This window comes from Scyliorhinus torazame, chromosome 19 (genome assembly GCF_047496885.1).
Source record: "Scyliorhinus torazame isolate Kashiwa2021f chromosome 19, sScyTor2.1, whole genome shotgun sequence".
NCBI classification, from domain to species: domain Eukaryota; kingdom Metazoa; phylum Chordata; class Chondrichthyes; order Carcharhiniformes; family Scyliorhinidae; genus Scyliorhinus; species Scyliorhinus torazame.
Window position 1 is genome coordinate 123971757 of NC_092725.1, and position 27432 is coordinate 123999188.

General features: G+C 42.9%; 1 protein-coding gene and 1 pseudogene across 6 annotated transcripts in view; both read left to right on the forward strand.

Moving 5' to 3' along the window:
• The window catches only part of ppfia2 (PTPRF interacting protein alpha 2), a 645248-nt gene that overhangs the window by 302140 nt on the left and 315676 nt on the right, over positions 1–27432 (forward strand). For 4 of the 6 annotated variants that reach the window (XM_072485153.1, XM_072485152.1, XM_072485155.1 and 1 more), the window contains one exon: positions 24986–25060. The exons of the other annotated variants lie outside the window; for them this stretch is intronic. In XM_072485153.1, coding sequence (XP_072341254.1) covers positions 24986–25060 — 75 coding nt within the window. The remainder of the gene's footprint in view (positions 1–24985; positions 25061–27432) is intronic. 6 annotated transcript variants of the gene reach the window in all.
• LOC140396684 (U2 spliceosomal RNA) lies at positions 3508–3708 on the forward strand (annotated as a pseudogene).

Consider the following 27432-nt stretch of genomic DNA (forward strand, 5'->3'; position numbering starts at 1 on the left):
ATATTGAGTCACATTTTTCCATCCGTTTAGTTCTCAAGAAGGGCCATGCAGACTCAAAACATTAACTCTGTTTTCTCTCCCTATGGATGCTGCCAGACCTGTTGCGTTTTTCCAGTTTTCTCTCTTTTTGTTTCTTATATTCTATGCCTTGACTAATAGAGACAAGTATCTCATTATGCTTTCTTGACAACTTTATTTACCTGTCCAGCTACCTTCTGGAATCTGTGGACATGAAAATGAAATGAAAATCGCTTATTACCACAAGTAGGCTTCAAATGAAGTTACTGTGAAAAGCCCCTAATCACCACATTCCGGCGCCTGTTCGGGAAGGCTGGTATGGGAATTGAACTGTGCTGCTGGCCTGCCTTGGTCTGCTTTAAAAGCCAGCTCTTTTGCCCTGTGCTAAATCAGTCCCTGGTTTGCCCCAAACATGTGCACTGTTTGCTTTGTTCCATCACACTTCTTAGCATCTTACCATTGATGATGTATTTCCTTGCCCTGTTATCATTCCCTAATTGCATCACCTCACACTTCTCCAGATTGAACTCCATTTCCCACTGTTCTCTCCACCTAACTAATCCATTGGTAACTTACTGCAGTCTACAGCTTTATCCTTCAGTATCAACCACAATACACTTTTAGTATTTAATCTGCTAATTTCTTCATCTCATCCTCTACATTCTAGACTGAAACTATTTTTCTCGGTACCTGCTCTAAACTCCATTCCTCATCTCCTGACTCTATCCTTCTCTCTGAGTTTTAACATTGATGTCACATTTGATCCTGAGATGAGCTTCCAGCCTTGTATTCATGGCATCACTAAGATTTTCACTTCTGTAACAACTTCCAACTTCATCCTGTCTCTGCAGCTTATCTACTGCTAAAATCCTCATTCATGCCTTCATTATCTCAAGACACAACTGTTCCAAATCTTGGCTGCTCTCCCAGATGTTACCCTCCATAAACCTGAAGTCACCCAAAATTCTGCTCATCGTATTTTAACATTCAACAATTCCCATTCCCCTATCACCCCTGTGGTTGCTTACCTGTATTTATCCCAGTAAAACGATATCTTAATTTTAAAATTGTCCTCCTTGTTTTCAAATCCCTTCCAGGTTGTTTCCCTCCCTATCGCTGTAATCTCATGTGACCTCACAACCCGAAATACCTTTGCTGCTCTCATTCCTTTTGCATTACCAATTTTAATTGCTCCACCATCAGTGGCTATACCTTCAGTTGCTTCGGGCCCAAGCTCTGAAATATCCTTCCTACACCTCTCCACCTCATTTAATTCCTTTAAGACACACCTTAAAACCTACCTCTTCGATCAAGATTTTGGTATTCTGACCTCATATTTCCTTCTGTGGCTCAGCATAATACTTGTGCTCTAGCTCCAATGAAGTGCCTTGAGATGTTTCATTATATGAAAGGCCGGATTTAAATATAACTTGTAATTGCTGCCCAGTAATAGAGATTTAACGTATTTTGAACATCTCAACCAGTTAGCTTCAGGAGCCTTGCCACAGAAAAAATTAATACATTTCATTTTTATTGTTCTTCATTACTGTGGAACGAGGGAGAAGTTTGATCTCACTATTGAATCTTCATATATGTATGTTACGTAAATAAAGTAAGTGCTGGTCTGAAGCTGTGCTTATCTTAATGAAATGTTTTTAAATCTTTCCTCTATGAAGAAATGGAGCACTTGTGATCTTTCAGAAGACAGTGCATGGAAAAACAGCTCTCTTTCTAAACTCCCCGAGCCATGTGACTATTTAACTAGATCTTTGACAGTGGGCTATCATTTCCACCACGGGCCGGATTCTCCGTTTCTGAGTCGAAGTGTTGACGTAAACGGAAAATCCGTGGACTTTCACATCAAAAGAATCGGCATCACACCTACACTGATTCTGCTACCAGTGAGGGGCTAGCACCGGCACCGCGTGGAACAACATTGAAAGCCACAAAAATGGTGCGAGAATCGCCAGGTCCGTGATGGACACTCATAGGGCTGACAAGCTGCATCCGCAGTTAAACAATACACTCCCCACACACCCACTGATCGGGGTCAAAATGATGGGACAGGTTGTGCTGGAGGGCCCATACAGCTGATGGGTGGGCTTGGACCAGAGGGCACCCAGGGAGGTGTCCCCGGGGGGAGGAGGGGGCACCTAGATGACAGGTTTCAAACAGGCTGTCAGCGACATGCGCAGCTGCATGACTGCCTTGCCAGCTGCGGTAATGGTGTTGCATACCCATCTGCCCTGACCCCATAGCCCACCTCCTGGCCACCCCCCACTACTCCCCCCCAGCCCTGGCAGAAGCAGCAGGCCTGTCGGCGATGTATGGCCATGCTGTACACTGTCCGTATGCCCTCTCTCTCAGCAGCCACCACAGCAGGTTCACGATTTGTGAGAGCACATGTGGACCACACGTTGGGAACTCGGCCCAATGGATGTGGAGAATCGCGGGTGGGCCCACTAATATTATGTGAACAGTGATTCAACCAAGCGCGGCGTGCGCCACATTGACGCCGTTTTCGAGGAGGCAGAGCATCGTGATCCGCCGTCGTCGGCTAATGGAGAATCCTGCCCAACAGCTTTGTGGACCGTATACAACTTCGAGAACATCAAATACGCCTTTATTCAACAGCATATTTTTGAGTTTCAACTTAGTCTCCTGTCACTTCATTCTGAGATTCAAGGTTGAAACTTCACTGTTATGTACATTGGTGAAGTATGCTTTCTTGGCTCATGCAGGACAGTTACATTCCCAGTTGCTTAATGCCAAGTTCTATTACTCTGGCAGGGCTGATATTGCTGTGTTACTGTCACCAAGCCAATCTCGATGATTCTGTTTGCTGCAACTTACAGTTTATTCTGCCAAATAAAGTCATTCCTTAAAGGCAGCTGAGTTTTTAACTTTGTTTTGTGAGTTTTATGTAAATCTGAACTGTATGCCAAGTCTTTCAGAAATTTCAAGAGTTACAATTCTTGTAACTTTTTGAGCAATTTAGATTTAACTTATAAAGTGTTAAGAACAAAATTACAATAGAGAAGAGAGCCATTTGGCCTGTCATGTCGTATGTTGGCTTTTTAAGTGAGTCTTCTCAAAGTGCCTTATGTAACACTTCTCTACATTGAGTTCCACTTACCGTACTTCTGCTCATTTGACCACCCTCTCTCTTACCCTGGAGTCAACAGCACATCATCCTTTATATTCCCAAGTTTAGTATCATCTGCCATCTTAATAATGCTTTTTCCCGCACCAATTTATAAAAGGTCATTCATAAAAATTGAAAAGAGTAATGGATCCAAAAATGACCCTTTGGAGAACGTCACTGCAAACCACTTTGTAATCTGAAAATTGCCCAGCCACTGTCATTGTTCTTCCTGTCACCGATTCACATCTGTAACCACTTTTCCTTAGTTCTATGGGTTTCCAAGTACTTAATTTTGTTTTGGTCTTGTAATATTAGCCGTTTGGAATGATCAAAGCAGTGGTCAGTCACCGCTCTCGGCCTTTTGGCTAAGATCAAGTGTAGTATCTGCTCTGCCTTTTGGCTCAGATCTGGTATGTCACTCTTGTGGGGACCATGAATTGGATTCAATTTGAATTTGAATTGGTTTTTGGAGCTGGCAAGGAGCTGGATTAGGGGTCCGCCCCTGTCCACACTCTGAGCCCTGGCTTTGTAACTCAGAAAAAGTAATTTAAAAAAGCAGTGGTCAGTCAACTGACCTGAAAAACCACACATGATTTAAAGATTTACGATTTTTACTCCCAACAATTAAGCTGCAAACAACACCAACTAAAAGCTATTTTTGTAGCCAACCTAATCTCTGTACTACAGCAAAATCCCCATTTAACTATTAAAACAGCCATAAATCCCCTCCATAGTTATACTTTACTCTGTGCTTTAAGTGGATATTCTATTCTCCAGGAATCAGTCTAAAGCTATTCTCAGCTCTGTGATGATTGCTTCCTTTATCCTTTTACATCTGGATAATTTCTAATCTCTGAACTGACTTTCACGCTGAGGCTTACCAAAGAGATCTCCCCCCCCCCCCCCCCCCACCACCAAAATAAGTGAATCTTCCAGCATCATCTAAATCCTCAGGAACACAGGTCTCTTCAATCTTAGCGTGTGCTCCCACCTGCATTCTGTGTGATAAGAGATGGACTGCCTTTATCACTTTGCTCTCTCTCCCTCCTGGATTCTTCCAAACTGACCGTGTCTGTGAGGGTTCAGGGACCTCTCAGGAAAACTGGAAAATCAAGTCTGCAGTTGCTTCCTGTAGACTTCTCCCTTCCCAAAGCTATCTCCATGCAGTATGCACCACAGGGATCTTGATCCAGTAAGAGAACCATGCTGCCTCAATTTAGGACTGCCTGCCAAACCACATATCAGTCAAGCATTGGCAAAAATAGCAGTGGACCTTTCCCTGGAATCAGGACCCAGGATGGGAGTATGATGCTATGATTGACAGTTCTTCACCACATAAGCAGCTAAGTGGTTTCTGCTCTGGAAAAGAGGAAGTGAAATCACTTGGTTGCTTTTGAAGCAGAGTGTTTATAAACATTGTATTAGCATCAAAATGGTGAAGGGAAAAATAAATAAGCAATCCAATGAGCACCTGTGTCTTGACCAATTAAGCTGTCAATCACTGGGCAAAATGTATTGCTGTGTGAAATTGAATGGAAGATTTGCATTTCTAAGGCTGTCAGGGGTTTGAAGCCTTTCAAGTGTTCTGTGCTTTGGAGCCGTTTGTCTGAGGCAGTAGATTTTAGGAAAGGGTAAGCGAAAATGCAGTGATATTTCACTGTACTGCCTGGACTAATATTCAGCTTTCAGGCACGGGGAACTGATGGGGCTTCCAAAGGGGATCTCTAGTGAGGGAGTCTGATGGTGGTGACTGATGGAAGTCTCTGGTGGGGTGACGAATGAGGGTCTCTGACAGGAGGTTTGATGGGGAGGACTGATGCGGATGACTGATGGGAGTCTCTGATGGGGTGACGAATGGAGTCTCCGACAGGAGGTTTGATGGGGAGGACTGATGGGGGCATGGCCTGGATAGAGTGGACGTGGAGAGGATGTTTCCACTTGTAGGAAAAACTAGAAGCAGAGGACACAATCTCAGACTAAAGGGACAATCCTTTAAAACGGAGATAAGGAGGAATTTCTTCAGCCAGAGGTTCATGAACCTGTTGAACTCTTTGCCGCAGAAGGCTGTGGAGGCTAAATCACTGAGTGTCTTTAAGACAGAGATAGATTGGTTTTTGATCAATAAGGGGATCAGGGGTTATGGGGAGAAGGCAGGAGAATGGGTATGAGAAAAATATCAGTTATGATTGAATGGCCGAGCAGACTCGATGGGCCGAGTGGCCTAATTCTGCTCCTATGTCTTATGGTCTTATCATCATCATAGAATTTACAGTGCAGAAGGAGGCTATTCGGCCCATCGAGTCTGCACCGGCTCTTTGAAAGAGCACCCTACCCAAGGTCAACACCTCCACCCTATCCCCATAACCCAGTAACCCCACCCAACACTAAGGGCAACTTTGGACACTAAGGGCAATTTATCATGGCCAATCCACCTAACTGCACATCTATGGACTGTGGGAGGAAACCGGAGCACCCGGAGGAAACCCACGCACACACGGGGAGGATGTGCAGACTCCGCACAGACAGTGACCCAAGCCAGAATCGAACCTGGGACCCTGGAGCTGTGAAGCAATTGTGCTATCCACAATGCTACCGTGCTGCCCCTATGTCCGATGGAGTGTCTGATGGGGCAGGGATGCAACTCCTAGGACACTTGGGAGATCCCCTTCTGCAGTCTAGCAATGGCAGAGGGTCACTTAAGCAGTGCCTTGACCCCCCACCCCTCCCCTGGCTCCATCGTGGCAGGGCTGCGTTTGGCCAAACTTTCACCAAAGCCTGCATGGTGGATTTTCTGCTGTGAGTACCAAGACAGTCAAGCCTATTAATTACATGCATATGCATGCTTTACTTTAGTTTACATGTCCCGCCAGCGCAGGGCAGGTAGCATGCTGCTGTTGCTGGCGGAGGATCAGAGCATAGCAACGGCATTGGTGACTGTTTTTCAGGCAACGCGCCATTATTCGCTCGATCGGGAATCACGATCCCGGCTTCGGGCTAATGGAGAATCCCAGCCATAATATCTGAAAGTGGAATGACTACACTGACATCTTCAAAACCCCACATAATCTTGTGGTAAAAAGTCGCAAATAATCAGAGAAACAAAATGAACATTTTGGACATCTGATAGACAGACACAAAAGAGAAAGGCAGATTTATGTTTCAATATAAACAATTTGTCAAATTGAAAGCTGAATATTTTTATGGTGTGGAGACGCCGGTGTTGGACTGGGGTGAGCACAGTAAGAAGTCTTACAACACCAGGTTAAAGTCCCACAGATTTGTTTCAAATCACTAGTTTTCGGAGCACTGCTCCTTCCTCGGGTGAACGAAGAGTTGGTTCCAGAAACATATATGTAGACAAAGGCTTTGTAACGTTTTGTAAGAGTTTGTAAGGTGCATCCAGGAAGGCTTCTTGATGCAATATACAAATAGACCAACTAGGGAAGGGGTAGTATTGGACCTGGTATTGGATTGGATTGGATTAGATTTGTTTATTGTCACGTGTACCAAGGTACAGTGAAAAGTATTTTTCTGTGTGCAGCTCAAACAGATCATTTATTACATAAAAAGAAAATACATAATAGGGCAACATAAGATACACAATGTAAATACACAGACATAGGCATCGGGTGAAGCATATAGGAGTGTAGTATTTATCAGATCAGTCCATAAGAGGGTCGTTTCGGAGTCTGGTAACAGCGGGGAAGAAACTGTTTTTGAATCTATGAGTGCGTGTTCTCAGACTTTTGTATCTCCTGCCCGATGGAAGAAGTTGGAAGAGTGAACAGAGTGGGAGGGGTCTTTGATTATGCTGCCCGCTTTCCCAAGGCAGCAGAAGATGTAGACAGAATCAATGGATGTGCCTGGACAAGTGATTGGGGTTCAGTAGGGGAACATTTTGGGAGTAGTGACCACAATTCCATAAGTTTTAGGGTACTTTTGGATAGGAATAAGGGTAACCCTCGCGTTAAGGTGCTAAACTGGGGAAAGGCAAATTACGATAACATTAGACAGGAATTGAAGAATTTGGATTGGGTGCGGCTGTTGGAGAATAAATTAATGTCGGATATGTGGGAGCTTTTCAAGTGACAGTTGATTGGGACTCAGGAAAGTCATGTTCCTGAGAGAACAAAGGATAAGTATAGGAAGTTTAGGGTGCCTTGGATAATGAGGGATATTTTGAACCTCGTCAAAAAGAAAAATGAGACTTTTGTATGGTCTAGAATCAGGGATGGGACAGTCGAAATCCTTGAGTATAAAGAAAGTAAGAAGGTACTTAAGCGGGAAATTAGGAGGGGTCATGTAAAGATGAAAAGTCCTTTGCACATAGGATTAAGGTGAATCCCAACATTTTTTATTCATATGTAAAAAGCAAGAGGGTGGCCAGGGAAAAGATTGGACTACTTAATGACAGTAGGGGAATCTATGTGTTGAGCCAGAGGAATTGGGCGAGGAGCTAAATGAGTACTTTGCATCAGTATTCACCAAATAAAAGGACATTGTGGAAGATGATTCTTGGGTAGGGTGTGTGAACAGTTTCAGTCATGTTGACATCGAAAAGGATATTGTTTTAAAATACATTTAAGGTAGATACATCTCCTAGGCTGAATGGGATTTACCCCAGAATACTGAGGGAAGTAAGGTAGGAAATTTCTGGGGTCTTAACTGACATCTTTGTATCCTCAGGTGAGATCCCAGAGGCCTGGAGAATAGCAAATGTGGTACTGGTGTTTAAGAAAGGTAGCAGGGATAATCCAGGAGACTATAGGCCGGTGAGCCTCACGTCGGTAGTAGGTAAAGTATTGGAGTGAATTCTCAGGACAGGATTTATACCCATTTGGAAACAAATGGACTCATTAGCGATAGACGGCATGGTTTTGTGAAGGGGAGACCATGCCTCAATAACTTGATCGAGTTTTTTGAAGAGGTGACAAAGATGATTGATGAGGGGAGGGTGGTGGATGTTGTTTATATGGCCTTCGGTAAAGCCTTTGAAAAGGTGTCTCATGGCAGACTGGTACAAAGTCACACGGGATCAGAGGTGAGGTGGCAAGATGGATACAGAATTAGCTCGGTCACAGAAGGCAAAAGGTAGCAGTGAAAGGGTGTTTTTCTGAATGGAAGGTTGTGACGAGTGGAGTTGCACAGGGATCTGTGCTGGGGCCTCTGTGGTTTGTAGTATACATAAACGATTTGGAGGAAAATGTAGTTGGTCTGATTAGTAAGTTTGTGGCTGACACCAAGGTTGGTAGAGTGGCAGATGGTGTTGAGGATTGTCAGAGGATGCACCAGGACATAGATAGGTTGGAGACTTGGGCAGAGAAATGGCAAATGGAGTTTAATTCAGACAAATGTGAAGTAATTAATTTTTGGTAGGTCTTACATAGAGGGGAAATATACCCTAAGTGGCAAAACTCTTCGGAATATAGAAAGCCAGAGATATCTGGGTGTGCAGGTCCACAGGTCTTTGAAAGTGGCAACACAAGTGGACATGGTAGTCAAGACAGCATATGGAATGCTTGCCTTCATTGGACAAGGCATCGAGTATAAAAACTGGCAAGTCATGCTACAGTTGTATAAAACGTTGGGAAGGCTGCATTTAGAATATTGCGCGCAATTCTGGTTGCCACGACCAGAAGGACGTGGAGGCTTTGGAGAGGGTGCAGAGGAAGTTTACCAGGATGCTGTCTGGTCTGGAGGGTGTTAGCTATGCGGAGAGGATGTATGGACTCGGACTGTTTTTTTTATAATGACAGAGGTTGAGGGGCGACCTGATAGAGGTCTACAAGATTATGAGGGGTATGGGGAGAGTGGATGGGCACGCACTCTTTCCAAGGGTGAGTTCAGAGGAGATGTGCGGGGCAGGTGTTTTGCACAGAGGGTGGTGAGTGCCTGGAACGCGTTGCCAGGGGAGATTGTGGAAGCAGATACATTAACAGTGTTCAAAATGCATCTCGACAAACACATGGATAGAATGGATATAGAGGGATAAGGCACTCGGAATTGTTGAGGGTTTTGGCCAAGGATGGTATCATGACCAGTACAGGCTTGAAGGGCCGAAGTGCCTGTTCCTGTGCTGTATTGTTCTTTGTTCTTTGTTTGCGGTGTTTCCTTTAATTTAACTTAAAACAGAATGTCCTGAACAGAGAGTTGGGTATCATCCTGATCCCTGCCTGGAAACAGGCCCATTTGATTTGGTTGTCATGGGGAAACAGACCCAGGGAAAAACCTTTTGAAAATCAAGTGAAAGATTTTCACAATTTGACACAGAAGTGGGACAGCTGATTTTTTTCTGATATAGAGCCTCAGACTCAGAAACCTGGAGAGAGAGAAAGAGATACTGTTGGGTGAAGAAACAGAGACCTGCAGTTGTGAGACACAGAGTGCTTGTTGGTTTTCTGTTCGGAAAGAAGGAAACAGAGCAGGGTGTGTAGAGCCCCAAATGAGCTGACCTATCAGCCTTTCATCTGTTTCCTTGAATTTACATGTTTCTATCTTGTCAAGAAATTGTCAGCGTGTTGACCTGGTTCCTGCCTCAGGCTTTGAAAGTCATAGCGGTGAATCAGATGATGTGCCTTTGGCTGGAACTGTATGTCAAATTATTCAAAAATGTTCTGTGTTTTACTGTCATCCTCAATCATTAAATACATTTAACCCTTACTCTCCTGTCCACAAAAGGATGTGCTTGCCCTTTTCTTCTTCGCTCGTGCTTTTCAGAAAATAATTGAATGTCAAGTCTTTACTTTTGTTCAACTTCTTAAATGTCTCCCAACTAATTATGGGCTCCACCTGTGAATTCATTGCTGCAGCAATGGTCATTTAGTTTTCACACAATGCATTCAGGTTTTTTTCCCTAATTTAGATTGAACTTTTTCAATCTGATTTACCATTAAATTCATTTGAAATGTTGAGTCTAATAACTGTGATATTGTATCTGGTTCCCTGACTTCAAAATAATTACACTTTTTAGGCTCAAAGTGCAGGAGCTTCAGCAAGTGTATTTTTTTAAAGCTATTCCATGTGCCTGGTGGATTGATGTTGTTCCTCAGCACCTGACTGCCGTGCACCCGTAAATATGGTACCCTGGATATACATTCACATAACAACTACTTCCTAACGCTTGATGAATAATCTAACTATATAACAGTAAGTGAGACAATATGGAGGCTAGGTTGGGGGCCCAATATGTCTCTTCTAATGGTAAAGATAACATGCGAAAACTGACCGTTGGGAATTTAAAAAGTAGAATGATAGTGTTATGGGCGAGGCGTTTTCAGAACCCCAAAATGTATCATGGAGTTCAACCAACCTCTCCCTTTAGTGGATTTGTTGCTTTTCGTAGCACACCGGCTTTTTCCCTAAGTGTGGGATTACAATTATAGACACGTGGGTTTTTAAACACAAAACACTGTTTATTCCATGAACTCAACTTAACATCTTAAATAAACATTGGATCTCTTAACACCCCTTACTTCAAAGATAACTCAGAAAATATGGCAACAGTAAATAATTCCTTAAAATGTTCCTTCAAACTTCCAAGAGACTTAACACCTTTAAACAAAATCACATCAGGTTAAAGGCTTCACTATTATAAGTTTAAATCACCCAAATGATCCAGAGATAGTCTTTCATGGCAGAGATCCAGCTCACTGCAAAACACAGACACACACCCAGCTCTTTTCAAAATTGCAAAACCTAAACTGCAAAATGGCTGACCTGACCTCAGCTCCACCCACTCTCTGACATCACTGTCTTAAAGGTACTCTCACATGACAATAGCATTTGGAAGCTTGTGTAGTGCCCTTCCAAAAATGACTGCCTCAATGGCTGAAGCGGATGACAACCTATAAGTTCTCTTGTATTAATTATTACAGTGGGCAGTCCTGCTAGACTTCAGTTCAAGGATACTCAGAAGAGTGAGTGAATAAGGTCAAAAGGACAATGGAAAACTTCCCTGATGTGGCAACAGTAAATAATTCCGTAAAATGTTCCTTCAAACTTCCAAGAAACCTAACACCTTTAAACAAAATCACATCAGGTTAAAGGCTTGACTATTATAAGTTTAAATCACCCAAATGATCCAGTGATAGTCTTTCATGGCAGAGATCCAGCTCACTGCAAAACACAGACACACACCCAGCTCTTTTCAAAACTGCAAAAACTAAACTGCAAAATGGCTGACCTGACCTCAGCTCCAACCACTGTCTGACATCACTGTTTTCTTAAAGGCACATTGCTTAAACATCCATGTATTAAAGGTGCTCTCACCTGCCACCTCCCCCCAAGAAAAAAAAATAAACCATCAACTTCAAGATGGTTTCATTTTTCACTTTTGCACCATCCACGAAAAAATATACACAGTAAATATACCTTTTCGTTTTTTAAAAAAAAACACATGCAAACAGGTATAATAATACAGACCATTTTCCTTTGTTCTTCCTCCTCCAACCGAAATTCTTCTCGATTGACAGTCTCTTTGAAAAATGTCTCTGCACGGTCCATCCATTCCTCTACTCCTCGGCATTTCTCTTTAGAATCAGGGGCGTCATTCTCCGACCCCCCGCCGGGTTGGAGAATGGCCGTAGGCCGCCGTGAATCCCGCCTACGCTGAAGTCTCCGGTACCGGAGATTGGGCGGGGGCGGGAATCGGGCCGCGCCAGTTGGCGAGACCCCCCACTGGATTCTCCGGCCCGAATGGGCCGAAGTCCCGCACAGAAATTGCCTGTCTCGCCGGCGTAAATCAAACCTGGTATTTACCGGCGGGACCAGGCGGCGTGGGCGGGCTCCAGGGTCCTGGGGGGGGGTGCGGGGCGATCTGACCCCGGGGGGTGCCCCCACGGTGGCCTGGCCCGCGATCGGGGCCCACCGATCCGCGGGCGGGCCTGTGCCGTGTGGGCACTCTTTCCCTTCCGCCTCCGCCACGGCCTCCACCATGGCGGAGGCGGAAGAGACTCTCCCCACTGCGCATGCGCGGGAAACTGACAGCGGCCGCTGACGCTACCGCGCATGCGCCGCATTTCCGCGCCAGCTGGCGGGGCAACAAACGCCACTTCCGCCAACTGGCGGGGCGGAAATCCCTCCGGCGTCGGCCTAGCCCCTCAATGTTGGGGCTAGGCCGCCAAAGATGCGGAGCATTCCGCACCTTTGGGCCGGCGCGATGCCCGTCTGATTGGCGCCGTGTTTGGCGCCAGTCGGGGGACATCGCGCCGTTGGGGGAGAATTTCGCCCCAGATACTTTAGTTCAATCTGACCACAGAGTTCCTTGCAATTCTCCAATACAGGAACATTGGTGATCACAGCTTTCAGGCAGTCAAATGCCTGTTGAATGTCCGCTGTCCATTGAATTTTTTTACGTTTCTTCAGCAATTCCATCAGTGGCGTAATCACGCCACAAAACCTTTGCACAGTTCGATCAAATTCATTCATGTTAAGAGATCGCATTGCCTCATTGCATTGGTCTTGAGGGTATCGGAAACTCCTCAAGGAAAGTGATTCGGGCTTCTCCAAATTCACTTTCGGCTAGGTTCATCACCAAACCCACCACCTGAAGTCGATCGAAGAACTCCATACGATGTTTTAAATGCTCTTTCCATGTCTGGAAGTTGGAAATAAAAGCAGATTGTCCAACTTTCTCAATGCAATCCTTCAAACATGGGATAGGATAAGAGTCCGTTCTTGTAACTGCATTCACCTTTCGATAGTCCACACACAACGGTTGGGTACCGTCTGATTTAGGTACTATCACTATGGGTGAGCTCCATTGAGTGTAACCCACTTCAATTATGCCATTCTTCAGCATACTCTCACTCTCTCTGTTAACCTGTGCCAATTTTAAAGGATTAAGTCTATATGGATGTTGTTTGATAGGAACAGCATTTCCCACATCTACATCATGTATAGCCATTTTAGTACTTCCCAATTTATCTCTACAAACTTGCCCGTGTGATATCAATAACTCTTTTATAGATTATCATAGAATTTATAGTGCAGAAAGAGGCCATTCGGCCCATCGAGTCTGCACTGGCTCTTGGAAAGAGCACCCTACTCAAGGTCAACACCTCCATCCTATCCCCGTAACCCAGTAACCCCAACCAACACTAAGGGCAATTTTGGACACTAAGGGCAATTTATCATAGCCAATCCACCTAACCTGCACATCTTTGGACTGTGGGAGGAAACCGGAGCACCCGGAGGAAACCCACGCAGACACGGGGAGGATGTGCAGACTCCGCACAGACAGTGACCCAAGCCAGAATCGAACCTGGGACCCTGGAGCTGTGAAGCATTTGTGCTATCCACAAGGCTACCGTGCTACCGTGCTTACAGGTCAGTTCGTTTTTCCTCTGGAAGATAACTTAACAATCCATCCCAATTTTTAAGAACATCCTCATTTTCCAATTTAATTTGAGGTATGTCAAATTCACAGTCATCTGGATTTGGTTTGTCACTTTGAGTAAGAATCATTAAAACCTCCTTTTTCTCTCCTTCACTTTCAAAGTACCTTTTAAGCATATTCACATGACACACTCGGTGAGTCTTCCTTCTATCTGGTGTTTTTACCACATAATTTACCTCACATAATTTCCTTTCAATCTGATACGGTCCACAAAACTTGGCTTTTAAAGGCTCCCCTACCACTGGTAACAACACTAAAACTTTATCCCCACTGGCAAAACTATTAACTTTGGATTTCTTGTCCGCTACCCGTTTCATCACATTTTGTGCAACTTTCAAATGTTGTCTAGCCAATTCACCTGCTCTATTTAATCGTTCCCTAAAATTTGACACGTAATCCAATAGTGTAATTTCCGATTTCTCACCCACCAATTTTTCCTGAATCAGTTTAAGTGGTCCTCTTACCTCATGACCAAAAATTAGTTCAAAAGGACTAAATTTGGTAGACTCATTAGGTGCATCCCTAATTGCAAACAATACGAATGGGATTCCTTTATCCCAATCCTTTGGATAATCTTGACAATACACCCTGAACATTGTCTTTAATGTCTGATGCCACCTTTCTAACGCTCCCTGCGATTCTGGATGGTACGCAGTTCATTTAAATTGTTTTATTCCTAAGCTATCCATAACTTCTTTGAATAACTTTGAAATAAATTTTGTTCCTTGATCCAATTGAATTTCTGTGGGTAGTCCAAATCTAGTAAAGAATTTAAGTAACTCCTTCACAATCCTTTTAGCTGTAATATTACGTACTGGAATGGCCTCTGGAAACCTAGTAGACACTTCCATTACAGTCAAAAGATATTGAATCCCACTTTTTGTTTTAGGAAGCGGTCCTATACAATTGATTAGGACCCTTGAAAAAGGTTCCTCAAATGCTGGAAAGGGTATTAAGGGCACTGGTTTTATCACTGCTTGAGGTTTCCCTATCACTTGACATGTGTGACATGATTGACAAAATGTAATTACATCTTTATGTAGTCCAGGTCAATAAAAATGTTTCTGGATTTTAGCTTGAGTTTTCCTTATTCCCAAATGACCTCCCACTGGTACCACATGTGCAACTCGCAACACCTCCTTCCTATACCCTACCGGCAATACTACTTGATGAACTTATGCCTACTTTTCATCCGCCTGCATATGTACAGGTCTCCATTTTCTCATCAAGACATCATTTTTACGGAAATAACGCTCTGGTATACTCTCAGATTCCTCTTCCGTATATGCTTTCTGATATATTCGTTTTATTTCCACATCTTTGTGTTGTAACTCCACCAATTTTCCTGAACTAAAAATATCCACCTCATCCTCCACCTGTTCTTGTTCTTTTTCAACCATCTGATCAAAAATCGTTTCTGATAATTGCACTTCAACTTCATCTTCACGCTTTGATTTCTCCTCTTGTCTTAACCTGTGACTTTGCTACCTTGTTACTACACAATCCGGAAAAATCCTAGGATATTCGTCCTTCAACCCTTCAGTTGACTGATTTTCCACTGTTTTATCAACCACAGCAGGCATCACTCCCACCTGCGATCCAGCTATATCATTACCCAAGATAAACTGTATTCCTGGACAAGATAGTTCATCTATTACTCCTACTACGACTTCACCACTCTTCACTGGACTTTCCAACCTTACCTTATATAATGGAACGCTACTCTTCTCACCCTGAATTTCACATCTCACCACCTTTTCTGGCAACATTCTTCCCAAACTACATAATTCCTCATCTCTTTCCATTAAAGATTGACTAGCCCCTGTATCTCTTAAAATTGTGACTTCTTTACCTGCTCCTCCTGATACCCATGAGTAAACTTTACCCACACAAGTAAATTCTTTAAAGACATCTGGCACCTTCTTAATAATTACTTCTTGAACAGGCTGTACAATCGTTTGCACATCCTTCACTTCCCTTGGGCTTTCCTTTACCACTCTAACAAACCCCACTGTCTTATCCTGTTTTACCACATCAGCCTTCCCAGTGCTTTTCTTCAACCACCAACACTGTGACTTTACATGGCCTAGTTTATTACAGTGAAAACATCTGAAACTTTTCATTTCTTTTCCACCCTCCTGGATTTCTTTTTTAATTTGAGGTACACTCTCTTTATTGTCTCCCATCAGATCACCTTTACCTTTACCACTTGAGTATTTCTCATGTCCCCAGTTTCTATCCCTCACCGGTTGAAACTGATGTCGGAAACCAATCTTTGATTTATGAAATAATTCATAATCATCTGCCATTTCCGCTGCTAATCTCGCAGTTTTAACCCTCTGTTTTTCCACATGAGTTCTCACTACATCAGGAATTGAATTTTTAAACTCCTCCAAAAGTATAATTTCTCTGAGAGCTTCATACGTTTGGTTTATTTTCAAAGCCCTTATCCACCTACCAAAATTACTCTGTTTGAGCCTTTCAAACTCCATGTATGTTTGACCAAATTATTTCCTTAAATTTCTAAACCTTTGTCTGTAAGCTTCAGGCACTAGCTCATATGCACTTAAGATGGATTTCTTCACCTCCTCATACGTTCCAGATACCTCCTCCGGTAGTGATGCAAACACTTCACTAGCTCTACCTACCAGCTTTGTTTGGATCAGTAACACCCACATGTCCTGTGGCCATTTCATTTGTTTAGCTACCTTCTCAAATGAAATGAAAAAGGCTTCCACTTCCTTCTCATCAAACCTTGGCAATGCTTGGACATATTTAAATAGATTCCCACCAAGCCTTCAACTATGATGCTCTTTCTCACTATCCTCATCACTATCATCCAACTGTACGTTTCCCTTTACGTCTGCCAATTTTTACTGATTGTCATGTTTCATGGCCATTTTCTGAAGTTCAAACTCCCTCTCTTTATTTTTTTCCCTGATCTGTATCTCCCTTTCTTTTTGTTCTGCTAGGGCTATTCTTTCTTTTCTCTTTTCTTCTCGCTCCTTTTCTTTTTCCTCTCTCTCTCTTTCTCTTTATTTTTCCTCTCTCTCCCTTTCTTTCTTTTTCCTCACTCTCACTCTCGTATTCCAGCCGCTTTAATTCTTTCTGATGTTCCATTTGTTTCATTTGCAATGAGTCAAACTCTATCTCAGGCAACTTTAAATGCTTAACCACCGCCATAATTACCTCATCTTTTCGCATTTTGTCAGGTAATGTTAACTGCAATGTTCTTGCCAAATCTAACAGTCTGCTTTTCGTTTCTGTCCGTAAAGTACTACGTGTGACATTCTCCACCCCCAAAAACTTCTGAGCCTCTGAAAGAGCCATTGTTCACAACACTCTCCCCACTTAAACTAAAATACCACACCGGAAAAGCAACAATCCTTCACTGTCTTTAAGTTCACAAAAGCCAATCCAATAGACAGACCTTTATCCCCCTCGTGCCCCCAATTGTTATGGTGGAGGCGTTTTCAGAACCCCAAAATGTATCATGGAGTTCAACCAACCTCTCCCTTTAATGGATTTGTTGCTTTTCGTAGCACACCGGCTTTTTCCCTAAGTGTGGGATTACAATTATGGACACGTGGGTTTTTAAACACAAAACACTGTTTATTCCATGAACTCAACTTAACATCTTAAATAAACATTGGATCTCTTAACACCCTTACTTCAAAGATAACTCAGAAAATATGGCAACAGTAAATAATTCCTTAAAATGTTCCTTCAAACTTCCAAGAGACTTAACACCTTTAAACAAAATCACATCAGGTTAAAGGCTTCACTATTATAAGTTTAAATCACCCAAATGATCCAGAGATAGTCTTTCATGGCAGAGATCCAGCTCACTGCAAAACACAGACACACACCCAACTCTTTTCAAAATTGCAAAAACTAAACTGCAAAATGGCTGACCTGACCTCAGCTCCACCCACTCTCTGACATCACTGTCTTAAAGGTACTCTCACATGACAATAGCATTTGGGAGCTTGCGTAGTGCCCTTCCAAAAATGACTGCCTCAATGGCTGAAGAGGATGACAACCTATAAGTTCTCTTGTGTTAATTATTACAGTGGGCAGTCCTGCTAGACTTCAGTTCAAGGATACTCAGAAGATTGAGTGAATAAGGTCAAAAGGACAATGGAAAACTTCCCTGATGTGGCAGGGAGTAGGAAGCCTGCTGAAAAGTCATGAAACTTAATCTACAAGGCTACATAAATGCTGAGAGCGGATAACACATAAATGGGCATAACATGTAAATGGGTAGTGAAGTATTTTTGGTTGCGTTAATTAGTTGATGGGGAAAACATTTTCTGTAGTTTAGTATACCAGTTGTCAATTAAGTAATTTTTAGTCTGTGATGATTTCGGTGTGACAGTAAGAGTCTTAAAACATGAAACTTAGGCCGAATTTTCCAAAATGTATTCAACTGCTGCCACCAGCAGGAAAATCAGTGCTTTTCACGTTGGCCCTGGCTAATCAGGTGCTATTCAAAGGCATGTGGACATTTTTTTGGAGAGGAGCGGGTTTTGCACTGGTCTTGGTAGGGGCAGGGCCTAAACACACTGACAGGTCCTGCTCCTCAGAGATCAGGCTTCCTTTTTAAAGTTGCCCTGATCTCAGAATACCACCCCACCACCTCCAGTCACTGGTAAGGGCCACGCCCATGGCTGGAAAGGCTCCCCCCTTCAAGTGAGCAGCACCCTGTTATGGGCTCACCAAATGCCCCTACCCATTCAAGCCTCTGGACATGCTGAGATGCCTAAAAGCTTTGAACTGCATTGTTTACATTCACTTTCATGGCCCGTTACCTATTACACGCCTCTTTATTGACAGGTCCATGTTATTTCACAGGAGGGATTAGCTTTGTTTGTTTTTATAGCTCTTCACGGTCTATTGATTCTGAAGTGCTTCCTCTTTCGAGAGGGTGTTGTTTCTGCAGTTTTCTAAAGAGGCTGAGAAAATGTTAAAGGGGAATTAAATTGACTGTGATAAAAGCACTTCAAAGATTTCCCAAGCATCAGAGGGAAGACTTTAACCTTCATCTGACAGATCTTTGAACTTGACATGCTGGGAGAGACATCAAAGGATTCCAACACTTCAGAGGAAAGACGTTTAACTACAACTTGACATTCTGAAAGAGAGTTTAATGACTTTCAAAGCTACGGAGGGGTGACTTGCAACATGGCTCCCATCCCGATTATAACCCCCACCCTGAGCCCCTCCAGCCCAGTCCTAGACCCCGACGCCTGAAGGATCCCCCTTGGCACCCCAGAGGTAAGTGTAGAGAGGGTACTCAACCCTCTTGCTTCCCCCCTCCCCAGCATCCATGTTTGTACCCACTTTTAGGGACCAGGAGAGATTTGTGCCCAGGTGACATTCCAGCTGTGGGGGTGGGAGCATCCCAGGAGGTCAGAACATTCTACTTGAAATCCTGCAATTACATTCAAATGAATAGTAATTAGTTTGGATAAGGTTCTCGCCGGCTCTGGGCAGAACCTGATCTTGCCGGGGGAGTGGGCCAGGAGACTCTCAACGGGTTTGACACCCAGCAAGAATCCCAATTTGGCCATCACTTCTGTATCAACGGACCATCAGGAATCCCACCTGGGACTAGCAGCCATGGAGAATTGCCCTTCTTACGATACAATACTTTCTGTTGGTTGCTGGAAAATCCATATCACTTTTGAAAAGTTTTTGGCAACTCCTTCCCGGCTGTATACCACTGTACAGCCACCTCTGCTGGGCCTGTCTGCTGGCAGTACAAGCCATACCCAGGAATGGTGATGTCTGGGACATTATCTGTAAGGTATGATTCTGTGAGTATGACTATGTCAGGTTGCAACTTGACTAGTCTGTGAGACCGCTCACCCAATTTTGGTAGAAGTCCCTGGATGTCAGAAAGGAGAAATTTACAGGATCGAGAGGGCTGAGTTGTCATTGTTGTTTCCGGTGCCTTGGACCTGGTGGTCCATCCTGCTTTTTTCTTTATCCAATTTTCTGTTGTGTTTTGATTCAACCGAGTGCCTTGCTAAGCCATTTAAGAGTCAGCCACATTGTTGTGGACCTGGAATCACATTTAGGCAACACCAGCTAAGTTTGGCACATTTCCTTCCCTGGCGGGCATTAGTGAACCAGGTGCGCTTTGGTAACATAAAGCATCATTAGATTTTTAATTCCAGATTTTTATTGTACTGTAAATTCTATGATTCTATAAATTAAAATTACACTATATGAGCTGATGGGATTTAAACCCAGACCATTATCCTGAGTCTTTGGACTACTGTTCCAGTGACAATATCACAATGCCACCACCTCCACCGCCTGGGACCTCGTCTGTTTCTCTCTCGCTCTGCTTCTTGGCATTTTGAATCATTTTTACTAGTTACCAGCTAGTTCTTTATAAAATACTAATTCAAAACTTCGATTTTTTTTTTTTGCTCAGCGAGTTGCTTGAGTTTCGTTCCTACCCGCAATTTTGTCTTTGAATTTCTCTTTACCGTGCCTGACCAGATGTCAGATAGCTACTGCTGGGTTTCTTCCTGAAGGGGAATGAAGGGTTCAAAAATGTCTGATTCCTTTTGGGAGAGGAAGCCAAAGGGGTTTTTCTTTTGTTCCAAGAGAAATGGGAAATGTTCAAAGCACCTGGTGACATTTGTGCAGAGAGAAAACCACATGTCAGTGACCTTTCTTCAGGACTAGTTCAGATAGTGGACCTGGAGCATTCTCCACAGATGACACCTGGCCTGTTGAGTGTGGCCTGCATTTTCCTTTTATATTTAAGATTTTTGGCATCTGCAGTACTCTGCTCCCCTATTTATATGCTCCATGCATTTGTAAATGTGGTTATATAGTTTCAATTAAAATGAGAAAATATTTATCACTCAATGTACAGTGCATTTTGTTTGTTAACAAGCTCACTTGTGTGGATTGAAATAGCACACAACTGTAGGTGAATTGGTTGATGTTAATTTATTGGAAAATGTTGCCATTTTTAAACTGAGAAGTGAAATCAGGAGTCATGCATTAACCTAACACATCATTGTTAATTCAGGATATTCTCATTTATACTTTATATTGTTGTTGCTTTGCCTGTAGGTTCATGTCTTTTGCATATTGCTATCCAGATATTGCACAGGGCCAGTTTCAAAGAGGCACAGCTGATTGCACTACATGAATAACCAAGTTGTGCGTAACTGTCTGACAAAGTCTTAGTTATAATATGCATCATACTAATCCTGATATTTCAATGGGCTTTATAAATCGAGACATAGAGTACAAAAGCCAAGTCGTTTTGGTAAACCTATATAAAACAGTTTGACCCCACTATGACTATGGTTCCCAATTTAGGGCACCCAGGAGGGTTAAAGGAAGGGGGTAGGGTAAGGGGCCCAGAAATAAGAGGAGCATCAGGGCCCATGCTTTCTCTCCCTGGCCCTGAGTTTGATGAATGAGATCCAAGTTCCTAGGGATGAAAAACATAGTGGTACAAAGCGAGAAGGAGAAAGGTCTCAGTCAGAGGACGAGTGTTTAGAACTGAGGAAAGGTAGAGACAGAGAAGAAGAATTTAAACACACGTTTGATGTGTGGGAGATTCCCGTAATAGCCGATAAACCACCCGCAAACTCAGAAACCCAAATCTCGATGGCGAGATTTGAGTTTGAATTTTCCCACCAGTGAAGTGATCAGGTTCACACCCATAAAGGGCATGAACCTGATATACATTCTTTTTAATTAATGATATTATAATTTAAGAGCTTGACACTGTAGCCTGGCCATGACACATCTCGCGCCTACGCCCCTCCACCCCAGCGGCGTAATATCATGCCTGCATGAATCACTACAGATTTTTGAAAACGAAAACCAGCTGTGAGCACCACACTGGGGGTGCAGATGTGCCTGATGCCCCCAAGATTAAGAGACCTTCTTGGGCATTGCGCCCTAGTACCCTGGCAGAATGCACTGGAACCACCAGGGGGCTCCATTGGGGGGTTACCATCTTCCATGGAGAGGTTCCCCCTTCTGCATATGGGAAGGTTTCCCCTTATCCATGGGGGGGTGGAAGGCATGTGGGTGGGGGGCTGTTCTCCTTGTGTGTGTGGTGGGTGGGCAGGGTATTCCCCTTATCCACCTGGAGAGGTCCCGATGTTCGTTTGGGTTGGGGGAGATTCGTGGTCCCTTTATTTATACTTAGATCGAGAAGCCCTTTAAAAAGGCTGACCTGATCTAAGATTCCCGGCTTTGCTAGTTTTTCTATGTCCCGTCCCTCCGGTGTGAACCGTGCCAGCCCTTTGAAATTGAGCAGAGAGCCGTTAGATCTGGTGAGAAAAGTCGGCTGTGAAAGCCGAGAGGTTCACACAGATGTTCTCGCCTGATCCAGCACTCTGCCAATTTTTGGGAAGATTACATCCATGGCTTGAGAATTTTAAATCATAAGAATTGGATCAGGAGCCATTGTAGGTTATCAAAGACATGGTGATGGGCAAGTAGGATCTGACATATGAATAGTTAGGCAACAACATTTGAAGTTGAAGTTTGTGGAGGATCAGGAAAGCATTGAGCCTGGAAGTGATAAAGGCATGGCTGAAGGTTTTAGGGGAAAATGGCCCGGAGGAAGGACGGAGGTAGGCACTATTGTGAATGTAGACATAGCTGGTGTGTGTAATGAGGAGGATAGAGAACCGGCAGTGATTACATTGCAACAATCTCATGATCTGTTCCAAGTCACAGTTTAAATCATTAAACTGAAACTAAAGTGAGTTCTATCTCAAATTTAGACCCTAACACCAAAATCTGTTCATGTTTTTGACCATTTTAAAGAGCCTAATGTCCAATTTATGAAACACATAGCTGGTTATTTAGATAAGGTATCAGGTTATTTCCACTTTAACTATCCTAGTCCTTACTCAATGCTTTTCTCATTGCATTTATTTTAATGAATCCACAAATACACTCAGAAAAAAGGTTCTGTGGATGTTCTCTAATGGAAGATTACTGTTTCTCCAGGGTTTCTGCTAATCAGTTTGGGAAAACACTGTGCACATTTTCCCACGTAATATAATTTACAAAAACCAAGACATGGATGAAAAATATCAGGCTCGTACCCTAATCGGTCTTAATTCGCATGAAAATAGATTAGTAGTTGGCTCTTGATTTATGTTGTAACTAATTGGACCTCATTGCCAGGTAAAATTGGCATTTGTACAGCGTTTGAATTATTGCCATAAGTGTACACCCAATCTATTTTGCCTAATTCTTTGGTTTTGTTTGCTGGCTATCTAAATCCTGATTCTGTATATTGTATGATTATTAATTGCTATTATTTAAGACAATGGACCAATAACTTCTGCTGCTTTCATTAAAAGTTAAAAGAAAAAAGAGGATTACAGGGAACAAAAAGGTAAGAAAATGCATAGAGAGTTAAGCAAAATACCGGTAGCCCAGAATATTGGAACACCCAGAGGTACAGAGGACATTGGGTTTTGCTGCCCTCGCTGGATTCCTCCAGGTGCAGGATAACATCAATGTGATCTATGTGACCGTCAAAGTACTCAATAACCGCCCAGTCAGATTCATCAGCAGGACGTGTGACCACTCCATAAACATTCAGCTCGTCTGAGACCACAACAAGATCTTCCTCCATGTATGCACGAGCAGCAGCAACAACTACTTCATCCTCCGCCATTCATCGCCCATTCAATCTTTACTCCAAGCACCAGAATGTATGGATAGATCCTAGGGGACAAAGAATATTCCTTGAAGACGTGGCTACTCACCTCTCTGGACAGAGACACAGAGCTAATACAACCAATGATACCTCAATAGGACAAGCATTATGCAGGCTGTCAGTCTTTTGAAGGTATGATTCTGGTGCCTGGACCAGTCAGGTGGTACGCTCCAATACTATCCTGCAAGGATCTCTGTCATTGTGGTGGCCTGCTGCACTCTCTGTAACATGGTCCTCCAGAAAGGTGTGGGCAGTGAGTTCCTGGAAAGGGAGAGCTCATTGGCTGAAAAGTAGGAGTAGGAGGTGAATAGAAGGAGGAGGTGGAGGAAGATGATGCTGAACATAGAGAAGCTTCTGCTGCACAATGACATTGCTGGGCTTGGCCCAGGGTGCAACAATCTCATGGAGATGTCATAAATGTCAGTGATCTCCTAATTCAGGAACATTGCAACTGAGTTCCTCTAACCCAGGCTGAGGGGCATAACATGGAGGGAAGTCTAAGATACCTGTGCCAACACATGCAGCCTGGAATATCTAGTCACTTTCCACCAGCGAAGGAAGTAGATCTGCCCAGAAACTTTGTCCTCACATGAATGATCCCATTATCTCCTTCAATAGTTAATACCACTTTTTCTGTCATGAAACGATAAATGGAGTCTCAGACATCTGGCTTAAAGTGGCAATGTTTATCCAATAAAAATACAGGATGACAGTAGACAAAGAAAACACATCCTAGTGAGCTTCTCAGTGCTCTGTCTGACACGGTGACCTATTCCTGCCATATCCTGGAAAAGGATCTCTCTCTGCTTCTTTGCAACTTCCAACATTAGATCCAGTTGAGCAACGATGAAATGAGGATCAGCCCAGTCTGAATATCAGGGCTACAAATCTCCATTGACACCTTGCTTCCCTTTGGTACTGAAGGAACGTTTTGGCACAATCAGCAGACTCCTCAACAGTGTCAGTTATGGCTGCCATGGAGAATCCAAATCAGTCCCTTGCTTAATTTAATCCACCTCTACTCATGCTCCCACAGGCTCTAATTCAACAGGAAACCCACCTCCATATTAGTTAAGTGCTCACACCCAGTGAAAATCTGACCAGTGGCCAAACAGAGCCATGTTTCTGACTCAAAAACAAACTCAGTTTGTGTTTCCCACCTCTGTAATGAAAATGCAGTCCATAGTATTTGATTGTCAACCTCACAACTTCATCCTTGGCATCCTATCATATCATCTTATAAGATAATCATAATTAGGTAGCTTAATTCAATTTCTTACCATGAATATTTGTGAAGGAAAAATTATGCTGGAGAAGTTGTAATTTTAATTGCATGCTGTCTGGTTAGATTTGTAGTTGAGAAGTTTGAGTGCTAGTTGGAGTCCTAACAACTTTAAAATGAATATTGCTGCGGTACCAGGTTGGAATATTGCAGTATTATGCTTCATCTATCCAAGAAACAACTGAATCTGAAGTGTACTGGGTTTGCATCAGTACAGAATTCGAAGATACCCAAGAAAGAGGCAAAAGTGGACTAAACTGAGAAATTTGGATGACTTAATCAGCATTAACATTGGACCGAATTAATCACTTATGGAACCATAATGTTGAACTACATTAGTTCAATAAATAGCACTACGATACACTTGCACAAAAAAATGCCTACAATTTATACAAATCTGTTGTCTTTTGTCTGAAGGTGAGGGAACGTCTACGAATTGCTCTGGAGAGGGTATCCACACTGGAAGAGGAATTGGCAGCTGCTAACCAGGAGGTAACAAGTTTAAACACAATTATCTTTGCCTATATTTTACCACATACCACCTGGTTTACAGGCAATTAAATGAGATGTCACCAAATTATGAGGTATGGTCGATAGACTTTAGCCAAGCTCCACTGCTACCAACGTGTGATCGCAGCAACTTAAACCAGCAAGAATAGAATCAGATTGGTGTTGATGAGAGATAGATATATTTGTGATATTTCCCTTTGAACCTAAGCTGAAATCTATCCTGGCCGTTTCTGTGTTAGGTTATTGAGGCAATATTAGCAGCACCTAAAAAGATATTATGATCATTGTTTCATGAAGCATTTAATACTTCATTTTCCTTTGCGCATTTAACAACAATAAAACCAATTTGTTTTTAGAAAACATTGGTAACTTCATAATCACTCGATTTCCAGTGCAGAAATCACATTCAAATACAATGTGGGTCAGATGTTACGCTATTGCGGTGAGCAAAATTGGATTTTGTGTATTAATTAACAAAATCTCAGCATCACTGACAAGGCCATCATTGATTGAGCACCTTAATTGCCCTTGAGAGGGTGGGGGTGAGCTGATTTCTTGAACTGCTGCGGTCTGCATGGTGAAGGTATTCCCACATTGTTGTTATGTTGGGTAATTCTAGGATTTTGACCCAGAAATAATGAAGCAAAAGGATGTATTTCCAAGTCAGGATGGTGTAAGATTTGGAGGTGGGCTCTAAGGCGGTTCCTGAATTTTCACTTTGGGAGCGGGAAACAGAAGCCAGAATTATTTCTGGATTCCAAAACTACCCAGGAGATCAACAGTTACTGGTTGTAACCTTGACTGGGTGTGTCCTTAGTTGGCATGTTCCCCGTGTAATTAAGGATGACAGACAAGCTTTCAAAGCTGCAGGGCAAATCAGAGCTTATTAGGGATATTTGGCTGTGGTAAAAGGTAAGTAACTGAGAGGGCGCGTCAATATCAAGGTGCCCTCTCCCCACTGTGTGCATAGTGGCAGCACGGTAGCATTGTGGATAGCACAATTGCTTCACAGCTCCAGGGTCCCAGGTTCGATTCCGGCTTGGGCCACTGTCTGTGCGGAGTCTGCACATCCTCCCCGTGTGTGCGTGGGTTTCCTCCGGGTGCTCCGGTTTCCTCCCACAATCCAAAGACGTGCAGGTTAGGTGGATTGACAATGATAAATTGCCCTTAGTGTCCAAAATTGCCCTTGGTATTGGGTGGGGTTACTGGGTTATGGGGATAGGGTGGAGGTGTTGACCTTGGATAGGGTGCTCTTCCCAAGAGCCAGTGCAGACTCGATGGGCCGAATGGCCTCCTTCTGCACTGTAAATTCTATGATTCTATGATGCTGGGAATGGGGTGGGGAAACCAGTACACCAGTCTGGGCTTGTAAATTAGGGCCCTTATAGGTGCTAATCCTGCTTTAGTTAGCCTTTTTCTCATTATGTGTTTATAAATAATCTTTTTTTCCTTGATTTTATTCACCAATATTTTTTGTACCCTCTTTTTGCTGTCTTAATTTCCTTTTTAATTTCATCCTTACATTTATAATACTTCTGGAGTATTGATTCCAGCACCTATAATTTCTATTTTTCTCTTAACCTCTCATTCAAACCCTTGACAGCAGGGGGCTTTGGATTTGCTCGTCCCAACCTTTAACCTTAAAGAAACACACTCTCTCTGAATCTTAAGGTCACTTCTTTGAATATTTCCACAGGTATTGCAATCCCAGACCAGACCCCAACAGTGGTTAGGATACTGGACAGAACCCTAATATTTGATTTTAAATTTGTAAGACTGAGGAATGGATTCCTAACTCCAGGAATGATTACACAAATAAATAGTGATCTGGTATATTAAAACAAACTTTATTAGTATCAGTATTAAAATATCTATAATGTCACACCAGAAAATAACTTACCCTTAAACAATACATCTCAATACAGTGAATACAATACCCTTAACTGCTATCTTTATTTCCACTCAAACAAGAAGAAAGAAAAACCTCCTGACATTCCGACGTCCCTTGATATTTTCTGTGCTTTTTCAAAAGTTCTGTTCAGTGGAGCAACCATGAAACCAGCCATTCGCAGAATTCTCAGAACTTCTCTTCTCGTTGATGGTGTTGAAAACTCCCCAATAGCTTTTGTTTTCACAATTTGTGGGGCCATCTTATTATGTCCAATTATATGGCCTACAGATGTGACTTGAGCTTTCACAAATTCACTGTTAGCCAAATTTACCACCAATCCAGCCTCCCATAGTCGATCGAATAATTCTTTAAATGTTCCAAATTCTCCTTCCTCGTTTGACTGAACACCACTAAATCATCAATGTACACTGGACAATTGTTTCGTCCAGAAATTACTTTGTTG